The 26,594-nt window shown below is 41.0% G+C and overlaps 1 protein-coding gene across 1 annotated transcript in view; it reads left to right on the forward strand.

Annotated features, from left to right (window-relative positions):
• Nucleotides 1-26,594, forward strand: part of DPP4 (dipeptidyl peptidase 4) — an 81,189-nt gene that overhangs the window by 44,474 nt on the left and 10,121 nt on the right. Inside the window, exons 15-22 of the mRNA XM_032803566.2 lie at nt 9,017-9,070; nt 9,673-9,797; nt 12,284-12,331; nt 13,987-14,085; nt 17,478-17,547; nt 19,466-19,660; nt 20,682-20,736; nt 24,943-25,042. Of these exons, the coding sequence (XP_032659457.1) occupies nt 9,017-9,070; nt 9,673-9,797; nt 12,284-12,331; nt 13,987-14,085; nt 17,478-17,547; nt 19,466-19,660; nt 20,682-20,736; nt 24,943-25,042 (746 nt within the window). The remainder of the gene's footprint in view (nt 1-9,016; nt 9,071-9,672; nt 9,798-12,283; nt 12,332-13,986; nt 14,086-17,477; nt 17,548-19,465; nt 19,661-20,681; nt 20,737-24,942; nt 25,043-26,594) is intronic.

The raw sequence follows: 26,594 nt of genomic DNA on the forward strand, positions 1-26,594 counted from the left end.
CTAGATATAGTTCTGAACTTTGCAATGTGGTCCTATCTTTGAGATACATGTACACACATGCACACTGCTATCTGTATTTGACTGTGTGATTTTCCTACAACATATTATTAAAAGATACTACAGTCTCTGTGAAACACTATGCCCTTTCTTCACATACAGACCAGAAATTGTAGGGGAGTGGGCAATGCAGCAGTTGCACTATTTTTTTGTGCTTCATTTGACTGTCTAGGGAATATTTAAGGCTTAAGCCTACTGGCTCTAAGAGAAGCTTTGCCAGGTGCACTTTCCTTATTTTGTTTTAGAAAAATTCTTATTTTGTTTCAGTCTGTTGCTCGCATAAAACCAGAAATGCCTCTTTTTAAGATGGTCCAGCTCATTTTGGCTGTGTCCTTCTGTACAAAAAATAAAAATAAAAAATGTTTAGCCTTTAGTTCAGAGGGCAAAAGTCACCTTATGTAATTATTAAAATTCTAGTGCAAAATGATTGATTCTTTACCACTTACTGCATAACCAGTCTCTGTCAAAGCAGCCCATGTGAACAAAAAGAAACTGAGTTCAAATTATTCTGTTTCAGTTCATGACTAGCAAGAACTATAGGAATGGTAGGTGCAGTGTGTACCATGTATAAAATATGATGAGCCTGGTCCTCATCTCACACTGTTATAAATCAAGTGCAATTCCATCTTAGTCAGTGGAGATAACCGGATGTGGTGAGAGGAGAATTGGAACTATACTGTATTAAGTGTGTGTGTGTGCTTGTCAATCACAATAAATAAGGCATCTGTTACAAGAAATATATTTAGTTAAGAATATATAACAGAGTAACATTACATCATCTAAAGTCCTGTTCAGTCATTTACTCTGTGTCAGTGGTCCCCAACGTGGTGCTCGCGGGCGCCATGGCACCTGCCGGGGCATTTATGTGAGCCTGCCTCGGGCCCAGCAGGGGACCTGCCGGTGACAGAGAACTCTAGGGCTGCAGGTGCTGGTGTTCTTGGTCCCCGGCAGGTGCAGGGCCAACCTAGTGCCCAGCAGAGAAGAAAATCTGGGGCCGTACACCTGCTGAGGGCAGAGTACTCCAGGGCTGTGGGCACCAGTGTTCTCTGTCCTCGCGGCTTTTCTCCGGCTTTTCTTTTCTCTCTTGATTCATATATTATGTAATTTTAAATATTTTTTGTATTATTTAATGTACAAATACAAAATAAGCTTGTAAAATTGTTGGCGCCCACCACGCTCTACTGAAAACATGAATGTGCTACTGGTCACAAAAGGGTTGGGGACCACTGCTCTGTGTAATGTTCACTCAAAGACAAAGAACTTTAAAGCTTCTCCAGTAGATCTTACTTGTAATGAGACCAACTAACATACCTCCAGATGATGTACAGGGGCATTTAACCCACAGATTCCTGGATATGTTTTGATGAGAGCCTATTTACGTTTTTAAAAAATCAGTGTAGGACAGGTGACGGCATTGTGCTTGCAATACAAGGTGAAGTCCAGCTCATGCTATGGCTGGCAGCATATTAGCTAGCTTGACTGTGGGTTATTGTTTATCATAGCTTGACTGTTGTGCATCATGGCTGGTGCCACCTGGCTTCTCTCATAGAATTTGACACTTCTTGCACAAGCTAATGCCTGTTTTTAAGTTCAGGTGCAATAACAAATCCTCTGATACACACATCTGGGTGGTGATGAGTAAGTAAGAAAGAAACCTGCCCAAGTTGTGGTTCCCATAGAGAGAACTTGGAGGTCTAGTATTTTGGGGCAGGTAGAAACTCTTGTAAACTGAACTGTATTGATCTGGCGCCATTGATGAATAACTATGGAACACCATGTGATCATTTTTACTGAGTCACTTCTAGGTTCTAGCTACAATCAAGAATTGCACTGCTAAGGATCTAATGACCAATACCATGAAATTCCTGCATAGGACAACATTCTATCCCAGGACGTGCATGCACAGTTCCCACTAACTTCACAATCCCCCTTAAAGTTAGTAGGATCCAGAATGCTTTCCAGGGTGCTCTTTACCTACCTGGAGTTACAGAAATGTTGGAATAAAAGACTGTTACTAATCTGGCTGTCAAGCAATTAAAAAAATTAATCATGATAAATCGCACTGTTAATAAGAAATTACCATTTATTTAAATATTTTTGGATGTTTTCTACATTTTCAAATATATTAATTTCAATTACAACTCAAAATACGAAGTGTACAGTGCTCACTTCATATTTATTTTTATTAAAAGTATTTGCACTGTATAAAACAAAAGAAATTGAATTTTTAAGTTCACCTGATACAAGTACTGTAGTGCAATCTCTTTATCATGGAAGTTGAACTTACAAATTTATGTACAAAAAACTGCATTCAAAACCAAAAAATGTAAAATGTTAGCGCCTGCAAGTCTATGCAATCCTACTTGTTCAGCCAATCACTCAGGTAAACAAACTTGTTTGTATTTGCAGGAGATAATGCTGGCCACTTCTTCTTTACAATGTCACCTGAAAGTGAGAACAGATGGGACGCCAGCCACAGCAGTGCCATTAGAACAAGATATTTATATGCCAGATGTGCTAAAGATTCATATGTCCCTTCATGCTTCAACCACCCTTCCAGAGGACATGTCCATGCTGATGATGAGTTCTGCTCGATAACAATCCAAAGCAGTGCAGACCGACACTTGTTCATTTTCATTATCTGAGTCGGATGCTACCAGGAGCAGGTTGATTTTATTTTTTGGTGGTTTGAGTTCTGTAGTTTTTGCATTGAAGTGTTGCTTTCCCGCTAAATCAGCTAGACTCGTTACGTTGCCATGGAGCTGCTGATTGTGACTGTGAGCAACACCCCCGCAGCCCTCCAGCTCTGCCCCCCGCCCCCCGTGCCTCCAGAGGACCTGGGGACATTGTTCTGCATCTACACATTATGAAGCCCAACTCGACTACTGGAACTCGTTAGCGTTGGTCTGTTGTAGGCTGCTGGCACGGCAGGGTTTAGGTGGACCCCGGCATGCGGGGCATGCATCCCTGACTTAAAAAGAGAGAGATAACCTTGCTATGGATTTGTAAGGCCAAACGCAGAATGTGGCGTAAAAAGAACTTCACTGATAGTTCATGACAGATGAGGTGCTATTAGCCGACAGTCAGGGATGCACCTGCGCATGTCGGGCCGACCTCTGCGTGCCGCAGCCTGAACAGACCAACGCTAACAGTTCCGTAGTCGAGTTGGGCTTCATAATGTGTAGAGCAGAACAATGTCCCCGGTCCTCTGGAGGCACTTGCTTTTATTGGGATTGAATAAAATCAAAGTTCCTTGTAATAATACAATAATAGTGCATATGTATTAGGCCTACAGATTCGATTAGTCAGCAGGAATTTTTCCCATCTCCACAAACCAACATAAACTTATTTCCACGGTCATTACGTTTACGTGCTGCAAAAAAGGAAATCCTGCCGAGAACACATGGGCGTAAAAAAAAAAATCGTGACTTTACAGTTCAGCCTCATCTAGTCATAAGCAATGCATGCGAATCGGATGGATTTAAGGATGCTGATTGTATATTTGACACGGGCGTTAACCGTTGTGTTTCAACTGTTATTAATCTTTAACTTTTGAACTCAAATCTAGTTCTTAAATCCTTACCCAAAAAAAAAAAAAAAAAAGACAAGACTTCTGAAAACATGCTCCACACCTTGCCCCTCTCAGATTTTGGAAGGCTCCTCAGATTCTTAAATCTTGGGTCAAGTGCTGTAGCTAACTTTAGAAATCTCACATTGGTGCCTTCTTTGCGTTTTGTCAAATCTACAGTGAAAGTGTTAAAATGAACAACATGTGCTGAGTCATCATCGAAGACTGCTATAACAAGAAATATATGGCAGAATGCAGGTAAAATAGAGCAGGGAACATACAATTCTCCTGCAAGGAGTTCAGTCACAAATTTAATTAAAGCATTATTTTTTTTAATAAGCGTCATCAGCATGGAAGCATGTCCTCTAGAATGGTGGCTGAAGCATGAAGAGGCTTATGAATGTTTAGCACATCTGGCATGTAAATACCTTGCAGTGCTGGCTACAAAAGTGCCATGCAAATGCCTGTTCTTGCTTTCTGGTGACATTGTAAATAAGAAGCAGGCAGCATTATCTCCTGTAAATGTAAACAAACTTGTTTGTCTTAGCGATTGGCTGAACAAGAAGTAGGACTGAGTGGACAGGTAGGATCTGAAGTTTTACATTGCTCCGTTTTTTAGGGCAGTTATGGAACAAAAAAAATCTACATTTATAAATTGCATTTTCACAAAAAAGAGATTGCACTACAGTACTTGTCTGAGGTCAGCTGAAAAATACTATTTCTTTTATCATTTTGACTGCAAATATTTGTAAAAAAGTAATATACACTTTGATTTCAGTTACAACACAGACTACAATATGTTTGAAAATGTAGAAGAGCATCAAAAATATTTAACATATTGAGGGGAGGGGTAGCTCGGTGGTTTGAGCATTGGCCTGCTAAACCCAGGGTGGTGAGTTCAGTCTTTGAGGGGGCCACTTAGGGATCTGGGGCAAAATCAGTACTTGGTCCTGCTAGTGAAAGCAGGGGGCTGGACTCAAGGTCCTTTCCAGTTCTAGGAAATAGGTATATCTCCAATAATAATTATTATTTTTATAACACATTTCAATTGGTATTCTATTGTTTAACAGTGCAATTAAACCTGTGATTAATCACAATTAATTTTTTGAGTTAATCGCATGAGTTAACTGTGATTAGGCCTAGTTACTAAACATTTTTTCCATGAAGAGTTACAAAACAGTAACTGCTGTTTTGAAAATTGCTCTTTTCAAACCGTTGCCAAGAGAGAACCCTACATCCTAGCTATTTTTTATTTTAGTAACTTAGCCAAAGTGCTAAACGTATTGAGCCAGATCCTTGGCCTGGCTTGATGCCCTTTTCGCTACTTCAGGGATTCAAAGGTTACTTAAAACTGCCTTAAGTGGGCAGCTGGGGATCCCCCAGCAACAGAGAGTTCCTGCCATTTCCTCAGCATAAGGAATGTGTTGGTGGGGACATGGCCAGAGCTGTTACAACCGCTCTTCGTGGCAATAGACACTGGTACAGCTAATGCTGAGGCTGCTTTAAGTTCCAGCAGAGGCCAAGTTATTCCACAGCTGCCTCCAGGATGGATGGAAAGCCCCACCTCATCCTGTGTACCAAGCCGTGTGCCAGCACGCCCAAGATTCTGTTCCATAATTTAAAATATAGGCCAAAATCAAACCATAGCTATCTTTTTCTGCTCCTATATAGACTTTTCTGAACTGACTTCTGCTCTATATTAGTCAGTGCGGTCACCCTATTTTCAGTGGTGCTCCTTATTTTGTTGCTGATCTAATCAGCTATGCTGGTGTTTCCTACATAGGCAGGTTCTCCATGTGCTTTGGAATCTCTGATCCAGACCTGTAATTTCACAACACTTGGCCTCCAGGGTTACGTTTGTTCCTTTGATAAGCAATCTCAACTATAAAGACACAATTTAGGTACTTCTGAGTAGTGTTTCTATGTGCACTCAGATACTTAATGGCAGGATTCAGTATGACGTTTTCTGTGTCAAACAGACAGTAGCATGACAAATGCAAGCCAGGACTTAATGAAATCTGTGAGGGACTCTCTTCTGTCCCTCTTCAACAATCCTGGAACGCAATACAATCAGTAAGGGGGGTCAGCCTCACCTGTTTTCATGGCACTGACCATGAAGGGAGGATAATAGTCTGGCTGTACTGAAAGAAGGACAGGAGACATTTGATATGGTTTTAATTAGGCTGCAACTTTATTATTAAATGTCTGGGACTATCCAGCTGATAAAAATGTACAGTGCAGGTAATACCATGTTCATTCCATAATTCCCCAGGGAGAGGGGGTTCTGCCAGCTCCCCCTCTTTTTCCATCCAGGTCCCCCAGCCAATCCATTGCTGGGACTTTACCATCCACCCCCCTTATAGGAGGGTTAAGCAGGGTTGTCTCCCTGCTGTACCAATTATAGGAGTTCCAACTCCCCTCTCCCCCTATTTTGTTCCTTTAATAAACGCCTCCAAGCCATTTATCCGGTAACTGTGTCGCTTCTTCATGGAGTACCTGCACTGGACATCCACCCCACACTTACATCGTGTGTTGCGGCATACAGCCGACCACCCTTCATGCCATGCATAGAATCATAGAAGATTAGGGTGGAAGAGTCCTCAGGAGGTCATCTACTTCCAGCCTCTTTTCAAAGCAGGACCAGCCCCAACTAAATCATCCCAGCCAGGGCTTTGTCAAGCCAGGCCTTAAAAACCTCTAAGTGTGGAGATTCCACCACCTTCCTAGGTAACCCATACCAGTGCTTCACCACCCTCCTAGTGAAGTAGGTTTTCCTAATATCCAACATAGACCTCCCTCACTGCAACTTGAGACCATTGCTTCTTGTTCTGTCATCCACCACTACTGAGAACAGCCTAGTTCAATCCTCTTTGGAACCCCCTTCAGGTAGTTGATGGCTGCTATCAAATCCCCCCTCACTCTTCTCTTCTGCAGACTAAATAAGCCCAGTTCCCACAGCCTCTCCTCATTAGTCATGTGCCCCAGTCCCCTAATCATTTTCATTGCCCTCCTCTGGACTCTCTCCAATTTGTCCACCTCCTTTCTTTGGGGGGGGCCAAAACTGGGTGCAATACTCCAAATGTGGCCTCATCAGTGCCAAACAGGGGAATAATGACTTCCATTGATCTGCTGGCAATGCTCCTACCATGCAGTCCAATATGCCGTTAGCCTTCTTGGCAGCAAGGGCACACTGTTGACTCATGTCCAGCTTCTCATCCACTGTAATCCCCAGGTTCTTTTCTGCAGAACTGCCACTTAACCAGTTGGTCCCCAGCCTGTAGCAGTGCGTGAGATTCTTCCGTCCTAAGTGCAGGACTTTGCACTTGTCCTTGTTGACCCTCATCAGATTTCTTTTGGCTCAATCCTCCAATTTGTCTAGGTCACTCTGGACCTTATCCCTATCCTCTACCTGTCCTCCCAGCTTAGTGTCATATGTGGACTTGCTGAGGGTGCAATCCATCCCATCATCCAGCTTATTAATGAAGATGTTGAACAAAACTGGCCCCAGGACCGACCCCTGGGGCACTCCGCTTGATACTGGCTGCCAACTAGACATCAAGCCGTTGATCACTACCCGTTGAGCCTGGCCATCTACCCAGCTTTCTATCCATCTTATAGTCCATTCAGCCAAGCCATACTTCTTTAACTTGCTGCCAAGAATACTGTGGGAGACCATATCAAAAGCTTTGCTAAAGTCAATGTATATCACATCCATCACTTTCCCCATATCCACAGAGCTAGTTATCTCATCATAGAAGGCAATCAGGTTGGTCAGGCATGACTTGCCCTTGGCAAATCCATGTTGACTGTTCCTAATCACCTTCATCACCTCCAAGTGCTTCAAAATGGATTACTTGAGGACCTGCCTCATGATTTTTCCACGGACTGAGGTGGGGCTGACCGGTCTGTAGTTCTCTGGATTCTCCTTCTTTTTTTAAAGATGGGCACTCTATTTGCCTTTTTCCAATCATCCAGGACCTCCCCCAATTGCTATGAGTTTTCAAAGATAATGGCCAATAGCTCTGCAATCACATCAGCCAACTCTCTCAGCACCCTTGGATGCAGTGCATCCGGCCCCATGGACTTGTGCATGTTCAGCTTTTCTATATAGTCCTTAACCTGTTCTTTCACAATTGAGGGCTGTTCACCTCCTCCCCATACTGTGGTGCCCAGTGCAGCAGTCTGGGAGCTGACCTTGTCTGTGAAGACCAAGGCAAAAAAAGCATTGAGTACTTCATCTTTTTCTATATCATCTGTCACTAGGTTGCAATAGAGGTCCCACACTTTCCCTCACTACCTTCTTGTTGCTACATACCTGCAGAAAACCTTCATGTTACCCTTCACTTCCTTTGCTAGCTGCAATTCCAGTTGTGCTTGGGCCTTCCTGATTGCACCCCTGGATGCTTGAGCAATATTTTTATACTCCTCGCTAGTCATCTGTCCAAGTTTCCACTTCTTGTAAGCTTCCTTTTTGTGTTTAAGCTCACAGACGACTTCTCCGTTAAGCCAGGCTGGTTGCCTGCCATATTTTTACTGTTCGTTCTACACATCGGGATGGTTTGTTCCTGTGCCCTCAATAAGGCTTCTTTAAAATACAGCTAGCTCTCCTGGATTCCTTTCCGCCTCATATTAACTTCCCAGGGGATCCTGTGCATCAGTTCCCTGAGGGAGTCAGTCTGCAGGAACAAAGCCCTCCCTGAACCCGCTGTGGGAAAGGCAAAAAAACCTCAACTCCACTTTCACCAATCTGGTATTTCACCGCCTAAAGGGGAGGGAGGTTGGGTGCTGCCTCAGGCTTCTCCATGTAAAAGGGAGCTTCACACACAGGGCTGTCCCTTTTAAATCATTTTGCCCATCCAGTTCCCAGTGGATGAGTCAGTGTCAGCACACTGGCCCCTTGTCCCCTTTTTCAGCAGTTGGCCTCGCTCCCCCACCCCAGCCATAAAGCACTGTTCCCTTCGTGGCCAGACAGACAAATTCCCACTGACTTAAAGGTGTAGTGCAATTAGCACCCCTTGCAACTACTGTGTCCAAACACAAGGTGTTCTCTCTAGTTGAGGGTCTGCCTTCTCACTGCTTCCTCTGAAATTGCATTAATCTCTGCGAATGCTATGGCGGGCAGAAATACCACAATATGTGAAGCAAGTTACTTCAGTGTGGTAACTCTGAATATATAAAAATAATACAGTGACAGTTTGTTTGGATAGATATAAATATGAACACCACAAGATATCACATATACTTACCTACATTAGAGAGAGTTACCTTAACTTCTCTAAAATAAAAATTTGATGCATAAAAATGTAATTAAGCAATATCTAAATGATCATTTTATGTCTTGTGTAAATACACCATAAATAACTTTCTTTAACCGGTGTGTTTGTTTTATAGATACTACATCAGTAATGAATTTGGTGGAAAGCCAGGAGGAAGAAACCTTTATAAGTATGATGCTTATTATATTTCCAAATTTAGAAATGAAAATAATGTAATGAAAATTATAGACAAGTTTAGTGATTTAAGATATTCAAAATCCATTGTTCCTGAATAAAATATACAGTTGTGTGTGGAATATTTAATTAAAATATTTTAGGAAAACAAGCTGTTAAATAAGACGTCATGTTACAGAGAATAAAACAATTGATTTAGAAGATGAAAAATGCTCATTATAATATTAGTATTTTAGAGTTTTGATTATGATGTAAATTGCAGTATTGCCTGAACTCTGGAGTGCTAGTTTCTGGTTTTGCTGCCCTTAAAATCAACTGGAGTTTTGCTGTTGACTTTAATGGGAACAGGACTGCACCTTACAAACATGCCATTATATACAGTATTAAGAAAAGCACATCATAATGCAAAATGCATTGTTACAAGGGAGCTCTGTTCTACATAAATGCTTATGCATGGTTTGTATAGAGATATGTCTCTGATGTAAAATAGACAAATTCCATCTGGCGTTGTTTAGTCACCTGATAACTGTGGTGACTGAATGGACCTTCTTAGGAATGTCATTTACCTTTAAAATGAAACTTTCCATCACTTTGCAGAGTGTCGGTTGGAAATGGTCCTACCACACCTAAGTGCTTGAGCTGTGATCTGGACAAAGACAGATGTCAGTATTATTCTGCATCCTTCAGCAATGATGCACAGTATTATCTGCTGAATTGTTATGGTGAGTATGACCCAAACTAATAAATGTGAATGTGACTCAGTATTTAATTAGGAGGGGTTCAACCAACAATGTCTAAGGTACATGATAAAGAACAATGCTATGTGTTCATTGTTATTTCTTTGGATTTATGCAGTAATTAACAGCTGTCTGTTGTAGGCTCTAAGCACCCGTCACTCAAATTATAATCATAAAAATAAAATGGAATGATAGCTTACCCCAACAGTCAGCAGAACTCAATCCCCCAACAAAACATACAATTTCCCTCCCCCATGCAGATCTAACCTCCAGCAAACCCCATTTATGAAGCCACCTGTGCAAACAGATGCATCTTGCAGTATGCTCAGAAGGACAACAGATTTGGGTCAGTGGCATGTGCCAGTGCTGGTGGCTCATCTCAAAGAATGAGCTACTACCAGCCCCCTCTCTTCAGTTGTAGACACTTTAATGCCCTCAAGTATCACCGAGGTAACACTCTCGCTCCAGAAGTGGAATGTGGACAATAGATTCTTGCCTTCTTTGATGAGTGGTGGTTCACGGGGAATCAGTGGCAAAATTCCATAGGGAGACTTGTTTATTTCTCTGAAAGGGAAGATGCTGCTGTAGAGAGCTGTATATTGTGGAAGCACTTGGATGTTTCTTTGGGAGCAACTTTTTAGGGATGAGAAATCCTCAGTGAGTGTGATTAATATCAGGGCGAGATGGTAAGCCTGTTAAAAAGAGTCCACAAAATATTTAGTGTCCAATATTTAGAGTCCAAGAAACATCTGAATTCACCTCCTGAGTTACTGACCTACTGGCACACATATTGGAAAGGGATAGGGATGAAGTAGCTAGCTCAGTGAAAAAAGCATCTGAATCACCTGAGTTCTGAAACGCACATTGTTTTAATTACAGATTTCAGGGTAGCAGCCGTGTTAGTCTGTATCCGCAAAAAGAACAGGAGTACTTGTGGCACCTTAGAGACTAACAAATTTATTTCAGCATGAGCTTTCGTGAAGCGACAGCTCACTTCTTCAGATATAGAATGGAACACACAACAGGGCTTTGGGCTACACTGAGAAGAGTTGCAGCGCTGGTGATGAGGTTACAGTGCTTGCAACTCATCTGTTGTCATACTTGCAAGCACAGCCAACGCTGCAACTCCCTGGGCTGCAGCGCTGGCTGTACCTGGTCTCTTTGTGGTGTAAACGATTGCAGCGCTGGTGGACAGCTCTGCTGCTCACCAAGTGTTGCGACCAAAGCGCTTTTATCGGCCCAGGGTATTAAGAGATATCCAGAACCTGTCCACAAAAAACGGAAGAATGCTAACTATGAGCTCCCCTAGCTCCCCAGAGCTACTATCTAAAAACAAACACAAGCTGCTCTTCGCTCCAGCGAGCCAGCGGAGCAGGGGAATTTCTTTGGAATGTTCACAGCTGTTTGCTTGAGGAGAAGGGGAGGGGGAAGTCCGTGTGAGCAGCTGCTTATGTGGTCTGAAGGCTATTTAGGAAGTACATAATTTGCATTTAGTGATAAAGAGGGGTCAGGGAAGGGTCAAAACTTTTAAATGCTTGAAGGTAGGTGCTGTGATCTTCCAGTCTTAGAACTTGCAAGGCAGGGAGCTGAGAACAGTGTCACTCCAAAAATCCACCTCTCTTCTGTCTCCCCACGCTCCCTGTCACACTCCACCGCACCCCCCTGTTTGAAAAGCAGTGGCAGGCCACTTGAACGCTGGGATAGCTGCCCACAATGCACCACTCCCAACAGCGCTGCAAATGTGGCCACACTGCAGCTCTGGTAGCTGTCAGTGTGGCCACACTGCAGCGCTTTACCTACTCAGCTGTACAAAGACAGCTGTAACTCCCAGCGCTGTACAAATGTAAGTGTAGCCATATCCACAGACAGGAGATATTTATGCATACAGAGAACATGAAAAGGTGGAAGTATGCATACCAACAGGAAGAGTCTAATCAATTGAGATGAGCTATCATCAGCAGGAGGAAAAAAAAACTTTTGAAGTGATAATTAAGATGACCCGTAGAAGGTGTGAGGAGAACTTAACATAGGGAAATAGATTCAATTAGTGTAATGACCCAGCCATTCCCAGTCTCTGTTTAGGCCTGAGTTAATTGTATCTAATCTGCATATTAATTCGAGTTCAGCAGTCTCTTTTTGGAGTCTGTTTTTAAGTTTTTTTGTTGCAAAATTGCCACCTTCAAGTCTGTCACTGAGTGCTGAAATCTTAAGCCAATGCTTTCACACTTCGGGTGTCTCTCAAACATGTGAGGGGGAATCCTGAGGCTTCTGTGGAAAGTAGGTGGAGGACCTTTGGGGAGACTCTAGGGATCTCAGTGATGGTCCTGAAAAAGTTCAGATACTCATGCAGAAGTTCAGCTACTTTCCCAAGCTGAACATTTTGGGATTCACAGTCTCCTAGTTAGTGTTACAGGATCATGTTTAAAAAGGCATTCAATTAAAACACAGTTTTTCTTTTGTTCTGTCAATAGGTCCCGGCCTGCCCACTTCTATGCTGTCCAGAAGTAGTGACGATCATGGTATTTGATCTTCTCTATTTTCAATTGCAGCTTGTGTATCTGTGCATAGCAGATATGGAGTTCCTTTAGTCTGAGGGTATTTTAACTTTTGACAGTCAGTCATGTCCTGGCTAACTCTGAGTTTTTCCATGTAGAATGAGATAAAATGCACTGGAATTCAGTAATCAGACTTGCCATTTATTTCTGTTGTTGTCTTAACAAGGTGTGTTGATTTTCAGCAGTGATTTAAATCAGCGAGCAGGAAAACTTGATTTAAATAATAAATTTTATTGTTGCTTTTTACTTTTTAGTTATTTTCCTAAAGCAAGGTTCATTCTCATTGGTTGGTATAACCATTAAATGATGCTGATTTGCAACTAACTGTAGCCATTACAATAAATTTGATACTACTTTTTGCTAACCAGGAGAATATAGTATATCTATGTTGAGCTACATAATTGCTTATATAGCTATATATTTTGTTCAGATTCTTAAATTTCCCATTTTTATTATGTTAGAAAATAGTGCATTTCTTTTTTACCAGGTAAAGTTTTACTCATGATTTCTGCCGAGGTGAGTTTAGATGGGAGCTGGAATTCAGTTAAAAGTGTACAAAACCAGACCTGATAAATTGTTTTTTATTATATATAACTGCCTTAAATGTGTTCGATACAAAAGGAACAAAAGCAAGTTTATTAAACCATGTTTTGCATTTCAAATTGATTTATTAAATTTATTAACTGCAGTTAGTGAATTTATGGATTGTTTCTGGTCCCCATAAACCAGATTTTCAAAAGTACTTAGGTGCCTAGAGGCGCAAATAGCTGCGTACTGGGATTTTGAAAAGCACCTGAACAGATTCACACCCAGCTTCTATTGATTTCAATGGGAGTTGTGTGTTGTGCTTAGGTGCTTTTGAAAATCCCACTAGGGGTTAGATTGATTCATAAAGGACATTTAGGTTGAACATTGCAGTACCTAACATTTAGGTGCCCTGCCATCAGGTGGCATTCAAAGCCCTGAGTTAGTACAATGCATGGGGAGAGTTAGGTGCCTAAGAATGAGATTCAGAGAAGCAGGCAAGCTGAGTGGAGAACTACCCATGCTAACTAATAGGAAATGCTAAGGAGAGGGGTGAGACCTAATCCTTGCCCTCAGAGGGAACTAGATGGCCAAATCTCAGTCAGATAGATGTCCTCTTCTTTGCTTGGGATTCAAAGCTGAGAGCCCTCTCATGCAGTTAGGTGTCTAAATCAGGACAAACTGAGGTGTCATGAGGCCGGGGACGGATCAAGAGTGGGTCACTGACTCTGTAGCCCAGTGGTCTGGGCATTCACCTGAGATGTGGGAGAGCCAGGTTCCAGTTCCTGCACCAGTGGATATTTCACTACTGTATACAATGTGGAGCAGCTTCAACCATAGGCGCTGACTCCATGGGTGCTCCAGGGCTCCATTTAAAAAAAAAACCCAGCAACCTGTAATTCATTAAAATTTGAAGAGGGCTCAAAGATGCAGCATGTTTTTATTTATTTAAAGGATTTTAATAGATTATAGTACATTTTGGTCTTAATATAGCTTGTAAATTTCAAAATGAATTTTAAGCAGGTTTATTTTTAAAAAGGAAAAATGTATTTAAATTAAAAAATCATTGAATTTTTATCCACCTTCTTATTTAGTCATCAGAATTCTGGAAAACAACACAGACTTGGACAGTATGTTGAAGGATATTCAAATGCCTTCCAAAAAAGTTGACACCATTAGTCTGAATGGATACAGTAAGTTAAAAATATGTCTTAATTCTTTACCATTTTTAGGAAAGATGTAATACATTTTAAAAACCCCAAGCTAGAAACTTTCTTAAATATATTCTAATTTAAATAAATACAGCCGTAGTCTTTAGTTCTTAAAACTTTTAGTTGAGAGAGAGAGAGAGAATGTGTGTAAATAGTGAAATGACAGCACTGTTGAAATTACACGTAATAAAATCAGCTGATACCCTGGACAAATTTATTTTATAGAGTGTGTATCATTGTGCTTTCTTTATGATGATGTTGTGGATGACTGCTGTTATATTTGATAATATATGTGGTAGGGTGAAGAGTCAAAGGATATTAGTGCTGCTGTGCCAGAAGGGTCATAGTAGAATTTTAATTGGTTTAAAGAGATTACTAGTTTATGTTAATTTAAAGGCACATTTAATGTGAGTGGCTTGTGTTTGATTACAGAGATCCTGGTGGACTGGTACTATGATTCTTCATAAATACATGCAGGATATACATTTCTGGAAAACTTTTTTGGGTTATTAAGGCCCCCAATTCAGCAAAGCACATAAGCATGTGTGTAACTTCGAACATGTGATTAGTCCCACTGAAGTCAGTGGAATGACTTCACATGCTTAAAAGTATGTGTATGCTTGAATAGTGTACTGACTCTAGGCTTTCTGAATAACAATATAACAATGTGGTAGTGCTTAAAGAATTTGTTTTAAGTGATTATTATAGTTGTTAGATACGAGGCTAAATTGGCCACTAGGCGAATTCTCCACTAATGCTTTATGAATCTTGCTGGTTTGGATTTTCATGGTGTTAAGGAACCCAAACCAGCTGTTTAGGTTCATGACCCCTTAAGTTTCCTTGGAGTCTTGCCTTGAATTGCTACTGGTTTGAGGAGCATTGATAGGCTATGAGAAGTCTGCACAATGCCTTCCTGGACTATTCTTCATTCCAACTGCTAGTGTGCTAAACAAAATGAACATTCTTACCAAAATCAAGTTTTACAAACCCAACTTAAGGCGATGCTCACGTCTGATCCTGTGCTAAGGGCCCCAGACTTTGACAAACCATTCCTAGTAACCACCGATGCATCTGAGCGTGGTATAGGAGCAGTTCTCATGCAGGAAGGACCGGATCACAACTTCCATCCTGTCGTGTTTCTCAGCAAGAAACTATCTGAGAGGGAAAGCCACTGGTCAGGTCATGAAAAGGAATTTCTATTCCATTGTGTTACGCCCTGCAAAGCTTACGCCCATACGTTTTGGGGCGGCGGTTCCCGCTACAAACTGACTGCTGTACGCTAAAAGTGGCTTCAATACTGCCAAGGGGAACAACAAGAAACTTCTTCGTTGGAGTTATGCTCTCCAAGATTTTGATTTTGAAAACAACACTTTTTCAAGGAGCTTCTACAAAAGCTGATGCACTCTCCCGTGAGAGTTTCCCGGAATACACTGGTTAAAATTGTCCTTAAGATGTGAAGTCTTGTAGTTTACATACTTAGTAGTATATGTTAAAGGTGCAGTGTTTTATTAATCTGTTTAGTTACAGTTTTAGGAAGAATCACCACCAGTGAAGTTTCCCACTGTCTGTGATTTGGGGGGCGTGGTCATAAATAGATAGCTAAGGGTTAATGTTTCTTTTATCTGTAAAGGTTAAACAAAGGGGACCAACACCTGACAAGAGGACCAATCAGGAAACCGGATTTTTTAAAGCTTAAGGAGGGAATTTCTTTTGTGTAGATCTACGGAGGTAAGCTCCTGCAGCACCAGGGAATTGGTGGGAGGGGAAAGAGAGATAGAATCATTTCTGTTTCCTTGTATTTGGGGTTTGTCTTTTTGTGGAATAGAGAGATATGGCTTCTTGGATATGTGATGTAAAGAGATTGCATCAGTACTCTCAGGTTAGCCCAGAGAGGAAAGTCTGGGTGGGAGAGGGAGGGGAAGGGAAGTGGAGTATTCCCTTGCCGGTAAGACTCAGAGCTTCTGTGTCTTGGGGGTCCCTCCAGGGAAAGTTTGGGGGCGACACCAGAGGCGACGGAGGTTGGCTTAATTCCTGTCTGGTGGCAGCGAGATAAGATCCAAGCTGGTAATTAAGCTTGGAGGTTCATGCTAAGCACCCAGATTTTGGACGCTAAGGTCCAGATTTGGGAGAAAGGCTTATGATACCTCCCTCCTCCCACTGTTATCTCATGAATATTATAGCTCTCCTTTATCTTTGTATTTCTGTCTTTTATTTCTAGTGACATTTTTAGTAGGTTTAAAGATGGAAACTACCAGGGAAGATGGAGGTTTAAAGATGATCTTCATGCTATCAGTTGTGTGTTCATCTTTTTATTCCTTCTTCCTCTTACTACTTCATCTCTTCTGGGTAGAAACTGTTGGGTAAGGGGAATTTCCTCTTCTTTCTTTGTGTAATACTGGGCAGAAAAAAAATCCCATTAATTTAAACTTCAGATCCAAATATCCTCTTAAATTCATGTGTCTTGTACATCTCAGTGGAGATGCCTGTACCTACATCTACAGAGCACAAAGATGAAAAACACTTTCAACAGCATATGACCCAGGTCTTAATTTTTGAATGTCACTTAGCACCTTTGTATTTTAACATCATGTGTAGTCTGAACTCTACAAACTCCTGAAACACTTGGACTCTAACTATTAGAACACAACACATTCCTACAACACTCATTACACTCTGTGTGAAGCATCCATGCCTATAAAATCCTTCAGTGAACAAGCAAACTGCTAAGTCTGCAGCACTCCCTATATCATTCACAGTCTACCCTTAATATGTTTGGTTAACTCATCTCAGCCCAGCTCTTCCATCACAGTTCCGAGAGGAAAAACATGGAATTGCATTGCTATTACCTATTATGTAAATATAATAAAACATATTTCTAAGATTTTGTTCATAGGCCATTGAACAGAGTTCGTTGTTCCACACTTACCTGGGAAGTTGATAATTTCCGCTCAGTTTCCTCTCTCATTTGGGACATGGGGCCTAGAAAATTGACTAGAAAAGCATTTTCTGAGCTGATACCAGACTGGCAGCGCACCACTTTGTCAAGATTGCCACGTTAAATGTAGACTCAACCACAAAAAACATACCGAGTTACAATTAAAAAAAAAAAAAAAAGCTCTATCAATTTCAGAATTTCTAGTGACTTACTTTTAAACCACAAAGACATTATGATTTAAGGTTTCTAATTAACCTAGTAAAGCTAAATCTAGACTCATTTGTTTTAGGGCATTTTTTAATAAAATAAAACTTTTTGTACAATTTTTAAAAAATTAATGGATGACTCAAATGTACTTTACTGATTATGTGAACAGTGCAGCTATATGTTATTTCATAGCACAACTAATACAAATCAATTTTTTTTTTTTTACTTTTAGCATTGTGGTATCAGATGATCTTACCTCCCCATTTTGATTCATTGAAGAAGTACCCTCTGCTCCTTGATGTGTAAGTCTTCAAGTATATTAGCATTGTAATCACTTTCATTTCCTTCAAAGACTTTTAATAATTTCAGAAAACACACAAGTGGCCTTTAAAAGTGTGTTTAAGAGACAGAGAAACCATTGTGAATCCTAGTTTTCTATAGATTGTCATGTGGTTTGTTCTACAGTGGACCTCCTAAGCGTGTGCGCCATCAGATGCTGCAAGGTCTAACAAGGGTATCTTTTGTTTATGGCACTGGATACTCTTCAGGCATGATTCTGTCCCCTTTCCATGGGATACTGAGTACCCACAGCTCCCACTGAAGTCAACAGGAGTTCAGGGCACACAAGAGTTCCTCATTATCTTGGAGGACCAGGCCCTGTTTCCAGATTGTTCTGAATATAGCTGACCCTAATCCTTTTGAATTCTGACCCAAAACCCATTGAAGTCAACGAATAGACTCCTCACTCTCTTCTGCTCATTCTAATGTATTTTCATTAATTATTGTTTCTTTAATGAGAATTACTGAATTAGCTGTTCATAGAAACGGTTAACAAATTTCCATATTTACTGAAAACTGGCTCCACGAGAATAGCATAATTCAGGAGTTATATTGGTTTCCTCTCAACATAGAAATCAGTTACCTCTTTTTCTTTATTTGATAACATTGGCTAGAATTTTTCATTATTTGCCTACTTATAGTTGTAATGAACAGTAAGTCCCCTTCACTTGCTAAAATTCAAAACAAAACCCCTGTGCTCTCACTGACTGTCATCTGGTCCTTGGTGAGTATCAACCTTGTTTCGTACAGTGGATTACTAATCATATCATTGTGAAGAATGAAGTGTGTACTCTCCAGAAAGATTATGGAGAGCACCATTTTCAGAATAGTAAAATAAAGAGTTCACATCAGTAACCAGATCTGTATACATGGAAGCAATGCTGCATGCAGAGAAATCCTACCCTTGAAAGAGACCTTGAAGGGTCTCTTGAAATTCTGGCATACATATGGCTTGGTTTTGAAAGTGAAGTACATAGACATATGAGGTAGATAATGAGTCCTTTTATTGTTCAAATTTTTTGCTGTTAATGCCTATTTTCCCTTTTAAAAAGGTTCCTCTTTTTTTCCCCAAAAGGGAAACAGAGTTGGATAGTTTTAGGGCCCAGTCTTGCAGATCTTACTCACGTGAAGTCTCCCATTAAAAATAAACAAGACAGCACGCAATGAATTCTTCAGAAACAGAACGCTAGATTAGTAAAGATGATACTTGCTAATCTATCTAATCTAACTGTATCTGTCTGAGTACTTATGCAGCCTCATGTCTGAAGTACCTGAGTGCTTTCAAAGTACTTAAAAAACAGAAAGTACAATAGCAATCACTTCTCATTTCTCCCTTCCAAGCCTGCATGAAAAATAGTTTGATTAGTCTATAGGGTGGGTTTTTTTTGTCTTTAAATTTCACCGATGAGTCAGTGAAAGTGTGGTGAAATGACATGGGGTTTTTGTTTTGTATTTTCACAAGTGAAGGCTGTTTACTGTTGATTTAACATTTTAACGAGACAAATAATGAATAATAATTAAATGGAGCACCAGAAATAGATTCGTTCAGTTAAACAATAGCATCAGTTTGAAACAAAGTGACAAAACATAAGAGATGGAATTTGCTTAGGATAGTTACTATAGTGCAAAGCAATTGAATTTCTAGAGAAGGGCCAGGTCCTGCAGTGCTCACTCATGTGAATATTTCCACTGAGACTGCTGCTCTCCCCCAGTAAAAGCTGGGATTTGGGGTAAGCAATGGATGAGTTTCACACATTTCTGGTGCTCAGTTTAGTTATTAGGTTTGCCTGTTCATGATTTTCAGCAATAATTGTATCACATATTCTTTATGAGAGAATAAATAAACAGCAGATGTTTGACTTCTTTGGGATTCTTTCACAGCTATGCAGGACCCTGCAGTCAGAAAGCAGATTATGCCTTCCGTATCAATTGGGCTACATACCTTGCAAGCACAGAACAAATCATTGTGGCTAGCTTTGATGGCAGAGGAAGTGGCTACCAAGGAGATGAAATTATGCATGCAATAAATCGAAGACTGGGAACATATGAAGTAGAGGATCAAATCTCAGCAGCTAGGTGAGCACACAGTGGACTGGTTTATTAACTATTATAACACTTGCTTGATGTCCCAACTGTTGAAGTTTTAAGAATGATAAACCAAGGCACCTTTCTTTCTATTCAACAAACAACTCATAAAACAAAGAACATCATGACATACAGTGAAGGGAGGCTCTGCTTGATCAGCAAAAACTTTATCATAGTGGTAATATTATAGAAGAGAGAGAGGATAATCATGTCACTGTAGCATATGGCTCAGAGTCAAGAGACCCAAGTTCTACTTTGGGCTTGTCCACAAACTTCCTTTTGTGACTCTGTGCTAGTAGTCACAGTGAAATTTTCAAAATGTATATGTTTATTATATACTGTCTCCTAATCATTTACTAATATTTAATTGTTGGCTGGTGACCAATGACCTTTTGATAGGGAGCACAAAAAGCAAACTATATTTTAAAACAAATTATTCTGTTCAGTTCATCAAGACTGACTTCTGTTTGTATCTGCTGAGCTAATCAGCATTTTCCCTGTAGTTATATTCACCATTCAGCTTATACTGGTGGACCTAGTTGAAGTAAATGAAGTCAGTGAGATTGCACCAGTATCACTGAGAGGTGGGACTTCAGTGTTGAAAAGGAATTTTTGTGAATTGAGTTTCAGGTATTGTTTTTCAGCTCTCATCTCTCCTGTAAGGACCAGATGTAATCCCTGCCCCTTACCATTTCATAGCTCTAGGGCTGCCAATATCATACCAAAAAAATCATCTAGGCTAAATCTGAGCTGAGCATTTTTTTTTACAAAGCTGCCAGTTTTGTTTTCTGTCAGTTACACACAAAAAACGCTTCAAACTCAGCAGATTTTATGAAGTTCAGAAAAAGGTGGAACATTACATTTTGTCTCAAGCAATCACTGGGCCAAATGGTTCAGCCATAGCTGTATAAGTTAAAATGTCAGCATATTAGAAAACAGGGAATTGCATGTGATTACTACTACTCTAAAATCTCTGCCATCCAGTGAGTGTTTGATTTTTGTTTGCATTTAGAAAATTTTCTGAAATGAACTTTGTCGATAAGAACAGAATAGCTATTTGGGGCTGGGTGAGTATTCAAATTACTTTGGCTGATGAATCTCTGTTAGGTAATTATAAAGACTTAGCTGTTGTATCTTTTACTCTACACACTAACTACATAATATGAGGAAGTCTGCACTGATGCTGCTTCTTCTGAACATATCCTATGGACAAAAGGGAGAATTCGGTTTACAGAGCTGTCAGATTGGTAGCTCTTCACTAAGGCCTTGCTTCAGCAAAGTTTTAAAGCACAGACCTAAATTGTAATTCTTTGAGTGATGGTCCCTATTGTAGTCCACTGTGGGTTAGGCATGTGCCCAGAGCCCTCCACCTGCACTCCCACTCCCACAAGGGTGGAGAAGATTACTATCTGTTGGCCAAAGGGGCAGAATTTTTGTTTTCTTACCCTGGTTCCTTCTCACTGCCACATGGTCTGGGTAGGAACCTCCAGTGTCCGTAGCTTTGGCTTTTTCCCTACAAAATAGCAAATGAATTTAGCCTTGTAAATAGTTTTTACAGTTTACAGTTCAGTGTTCTATTGATCTCTTAAGGTTTAGAATTAGTCTCTTCAGTGGAAACTGCCCCCTCCACCTCTGTACCCTGTTCAGGTACCTGACTATGCTCTATGATACGTATTCTAAAGCTATAGCTACTGTCATCATCATGCTCAGGGAGTCATGGCTCCATGCGTTAGGGTTTCCAAGGGAGGTCCAGAATACCAGAGAGGTATAACCCTTCAATCAATCACAGCTCTTCAACTAAAAGATAGACAAGTCCTTCCATAACCTGAAGGGCTCTAGAGTTCCCTCCGTTCACTGGGGATATATACACCAGCGCCTAAGAGGGAGTGTCACCACCCATCGTTTAAACCTAGACATGTGTCTAAGCATTTTTTCAACCAGAGGCCCTATGAACCACCACACAAGAGGTAGAGGATTCAAAAGATTCATTTCCACACATCGTTTGCAGCAAGCACTGTATCTCAGTCTCAGCCACCAGCTTGATGTTATTTTTGACTGGTGCATGAGAGCCGCAAAACACTAAGCCCTACATCTCCCCATCCCCTCTATCCCCCCTCCCCCCATACACATACCATTTGGGGGTTGTCTAGAAGTCTCTTTCAATACTTAGAATGCAATAACAGTCAAGTGGCTATATGATAGAGTTTGCATCCCTACCTCTTCTGAATTCCTCCTCTTGAGCAAGAGGTGAGCCCCCTATTGCAGCGACGAGCAATAGAACACATCCTTCCTCAATACCAAGGGAATGGGTTTTACTCAACTTACCTCCTGGTACCCAAAAAGAAGGGTAGTTGACAACCGCTCAACTTCCACCATCTCAGCTGCTTCATTCGCAAACTCAAATTTTGCATGGTCATGTTGGCTTCTATAATACCATCTTTAGAAAAGGGCATTTGGTTTATGACTCTCAGCATGAGGGATGCCTGATTTTTCATTTGGACATTCATCTCATTTATATATGGTTCCACATATTCATGGTGGAATCCAACTATTTTCAGTACAGAATGCTCCCTTTTGAAATAGTGACCACCCTCAGAGTCTTACCAAGATATTCTTGGTAGTAGCAGCTCATGTTAGACGTGGTGGTCTCATTGTCTTTCTGTAATGAGGTTGCACTCAGCTCTTGCAAGCGCTCCCTGGCCGAGTGCGTGTGCCTGCTCTCTCTCTGTTTGTGGTGGGTCTTCAGTGACTCAGCCCTCCAGCCAAGTCATACATAGTCTGTCTGTGAGATAAAAGGAACGCAAGTCCCTTTCGGAGTACAAATCCAACAGGGGCCTCTCTCTCTGTAATGTCTCTCTGTTTGTCCCTGCTCCGGAATAGAGCATTGCTCCATGGCTCCTGCACATTCTTCACCCTTATCTCAGGGCCTTGTCCTCATGGAGTCCCAGCAGCCAGTCTGGAGCACCATCCACTCTCCTCCAGTTCTAGCAAAGAACTGAACTCACTCTGGCCCTGCAGCTCTTCTTCTGCTAACCGTCTGGGCCGTGACTGGCTGCTTCCCACACAGCCACTCTAGGCAGGTTGGCAGCTCTACTGCCCTTTTCTGGGGCGGGGTGTGGTAGGGCCACAAGACCTCCAGCAGGGGGCCTCAGGGCCTAGTCTACCGCGTCGCACTTCCCCAATCTTGATGACTGGCTACTTGTCACCAGGTCCCTCCAGGAAACCTATAAGTGAGCTCCTAACTCAGTGAAACAGCAAGATCAAGCACCCCAATCTGCACCCACTCCATCGCCAGGCTTTAGATAAGCATCTTCCTTAGAAGGTTCATGCTCCACAGCCATGTGAGACATCCTTTCTGATAGTAGGAAGGACTCTGCTGGAAGAGTCCTAGCTAGCTAAAGGGGGATGCTTTTCTTTTTGAGCACATCAAAGGAGCATTCTCCCAGAAACTGCAAATAGTCCTCTCATCTTGGACTACATCCTCTCGCTGAAGACATCAGGCCTGTCCATCAGCTCCATGTGACTCCACTTGGTGGCAATCAGTGCATACCATCCACCTTCTCAGGCCTACTCAATCTTCTCACATCCACTGGATATCTGGAAAGGCCTAATCTCAATCTTCCCCCCTATTCAGTGATCACAAGGTCCCCCTCCAAACTTTAGCTTCTTGCTCCATGTCTCTCCTTTCCTCATAGCCATCACCTCAGCTATAACGGTTGGCAAGCTTGCAGCAATGATGGCAGGTTCTCCTTACAGTATATTCCATAAGAATAAGGTTGCATTGTGTCTACACACCAAATTCATCCCCAATGTAGTTTCAGAATTTCACCTTAACCAATCAATTCACCTACTTTTGTTCCTGCCAAAAACACATGATTCCTTAGGGGAACGAAGACTCTACTTCTTCTGTGTTTGGCAGGCCATGGCCTTTTACTTGCAAAGAACAAAACCAATCAGGAAATCCTTGAGATTGTTCATTGTTATCACAGAAAGAGTCGGGCCATGCCATTTCTACCCAGATAATCTCCAAATAGAGTAGAATGCAGCCAGAGATCCATCAATTAGCGTACCTCCTGGCCTTTCCCCCATAGAGTGAGAGTTTATTCTACTGGAGCACAAGCAACGACTATGGCATCACTTCAGGAGATGCCCCTCGGCGGACATGTGGGGCTCCATTCACACATTCACAAGACATTATGGCCTGGTGCAGGACTTCTCGGCTGATGCCTCTTTTGAAATGGTGGTCCTCCACTCAGCTCTCCCATCTGTATTCTTGCACCCTCATCCTACTTAGGTACTACTTGTCAGTCACCTTCAGTGGACTACAATTGGGACCATCACTGAAGAAGAAGGGGAAGTTACTGACCTGTAACTGGCGGTTCTTTGAGATATGTGGTCCCTAGCTGTATTCCACTACCTGTCCTCCTTCCTGTCTGCTTTGGATCTTCTCTGATTTCCAGTAGAGAATGAACTAGAGAAGTGGTCAATCTGCCCCACCCTTTATCCCCTCGAATAGAGGTACGAGGTGAATCAGAGTGCATGCGTGGACCAATGGATGTTACTTTCAGCTCTCCAGCCCTGGGCACATAGTGGAATACAACTAGGGACCACACTTCTCACAGAACTTCCAGTTACTGGTCCGTCACCATCCCACACATTGATAGCCCCATTGATTTCAGTGGGACTGCTCGTGTGCTTGAAATTAAACATGTATAAATGCTTTGCCATACTGGGACTGAAGGGCCCAATCCAGCAATGGGTTCCATGAGTGCTGATCCCTATACTTATGAATGTCATATAAGTCACTGGACTCTGCAGCTGCTTGAGAGTTAGTCCTTCGTTATCCCATTGCAAGGTAGGGATAAGTTCCTAAAGTTACTTATCTCTTTAAATGTTAAGAGGAAATTTTTTTAAACTGGCCTCTAAACTTGTGAGTGCAATCACTTGTGGCAGCAAGTAACACCTTTTAGATATTGTCCTGCCTGTTTGCTTCTGCATGTCAGGTATTTAAACATCTGTGTAATGGGCTAGTTCGTGAATTTCACATTAGCCCATAGTAAAAGGCAGTTCTTTGTTGCCTTGTCCCTGGAGCAGACTGAAATGGAGATTGTCACTCCCTGAGTCATAAACTTTATTCTTGAGCTTGCTGCTCCAGAGAGAGTATCAAAATCATGATGGAGGTCGCAATATAAAAAACAAGTGTCAAAAGTAGTGTATCAGATGGGTCCCATCTCTTCCTTCCCCTTAAAATAACTGTATTGATTTCTTTTCAGTCTTATGGGGGGTATGTGACCTCCATGGTGCTTGGATCTGGAAGTAAAGTGTTCAAGTGTGGAATAGCTGTAGCCCCAGTGTCACGCTGGCAATATTATGGTATGTGATGGCTTCCCAGTTATAAATATTCCCATATGACTTGCAGCATACATGCTGCAGAGAATTGATTCATAGAATAATACTTTGTGTATTAACTGGGTGATCTCTCATAAATGCCATTTGGTCTGTTTTGGTGAGCTGTTGTTCAGTATTGCACAATCTCTCCAAATTCTGGATTATTTTTTAAATGTCAGATCCTAAATTTAAGATAATCTGTTTAACCTTTATAAAGCACAGAATTACTGTAATATTTGCAATATTACTGTAATGTAAATGCCTGCATTTGCATTCATAAACTGCCATGTGTTCTAAAGTGTTGAGAGATCATTATTGAATGTCATAAATTCATTATTTTTGGTACTTGTTTCTTTAAATTACTGCTTTGCTTACCAGATTGAACTATAGGCAGAATAAGAACATTTGTGTTGTAAATTCATCTCTTAAAGGGATACTGAGTAATTTTAAGTCACAGATGTGAACTGCCTCAGGTTTAAAATTCAGATTTTACAGTTCTAGTTAATTCTCTGAAGAAAATCCCTCTAGAGACTGGATGTCTGGAAAATAAAATCTGTATACACATATAACTCATTGTAGGTCCAGATAAAAACAGTGCTGTGTTCACATGGTAGTAAAAGAAATACTCCCATCTTAGACTCATTTAGTACATTGCTTTGTTCATGGTTGGTCCTTTAATGCTGTCCATGAAAAATGTGGCAGGATTGAAAACCAATTATTGCAAGGTTCTATTTATTCTTAGAAAACATTTATATAGATATAGATATAATGTAAAACAAAAGATTATAATTTCCTATAGGAGCTTGTTTGTTAGAAGGAGCACTGACAAGACTGTAACCTTGAGCTAAGATGGGAGTCTTTCAACTGAGTTGGATCTGGTCCTGTAAATTTCCTAGTTAATACACAAGGGAGCTATTTAAATATCTTTCTCTATGTGTAACTTGGGATAGGATATGGTGGGTTATTCATTTTATGTGAAACAAGACTAGACCAACACAGTAGTCACTTAAAATGGTTTACTTTAATAATTAGAAAGTCCAGCTTGCGGTTACTACTGTATGCAAGCTTCATTATTGAGAACTTTTAACACTACACTTTTATGTTTGTCAAACAACATAAGAGGAAAGTTGCATAAACTGAAATTGGCCAAATAGCCAAGAAATACTAGGCTCTGTGCTGTTGAATTCTTCAGGATTAAATACCCCTTTCAGTGAAGCTGGTTTAGAAAAATGTAGGCTTTCAGTACCTTCAGAAAAGACATCTAATGTTAGTGATTTGCAAAAGCCTACATAGGAGTCCATTATATGTAAATGATGAACTTGTGTGGTGAGTAATTGTAGCCATTCAAATGTGCAGCATAATGAGAGACACATCAGAATGTGCAGCATAATGAGACACACATTAGATTATTCCCCTCATTTGTTATGTAATAGTATTTAAAAATACATCCTCTAGTCCAGAAAGTTTTATTTATTATTATTTATTTTTATTTTATTTTACAGTTTTCAGTTGCCTGTAACTGCCGTGCCCAAATTGT

Source organism: Chelonoidis abingdonii, chromosome 10 (assembly GCF_003597395.2).
Source record: "Chelonoidis abingdonii isolate Lonesome George chromosome 10, CheloAbing_2.0, whole genome shotgun sequence".
NCBI lineage: Eukaryota > Metazoa > Chordata > Testudines > Testudinidae > Chelonoidis > Chelonoidis abingdonii.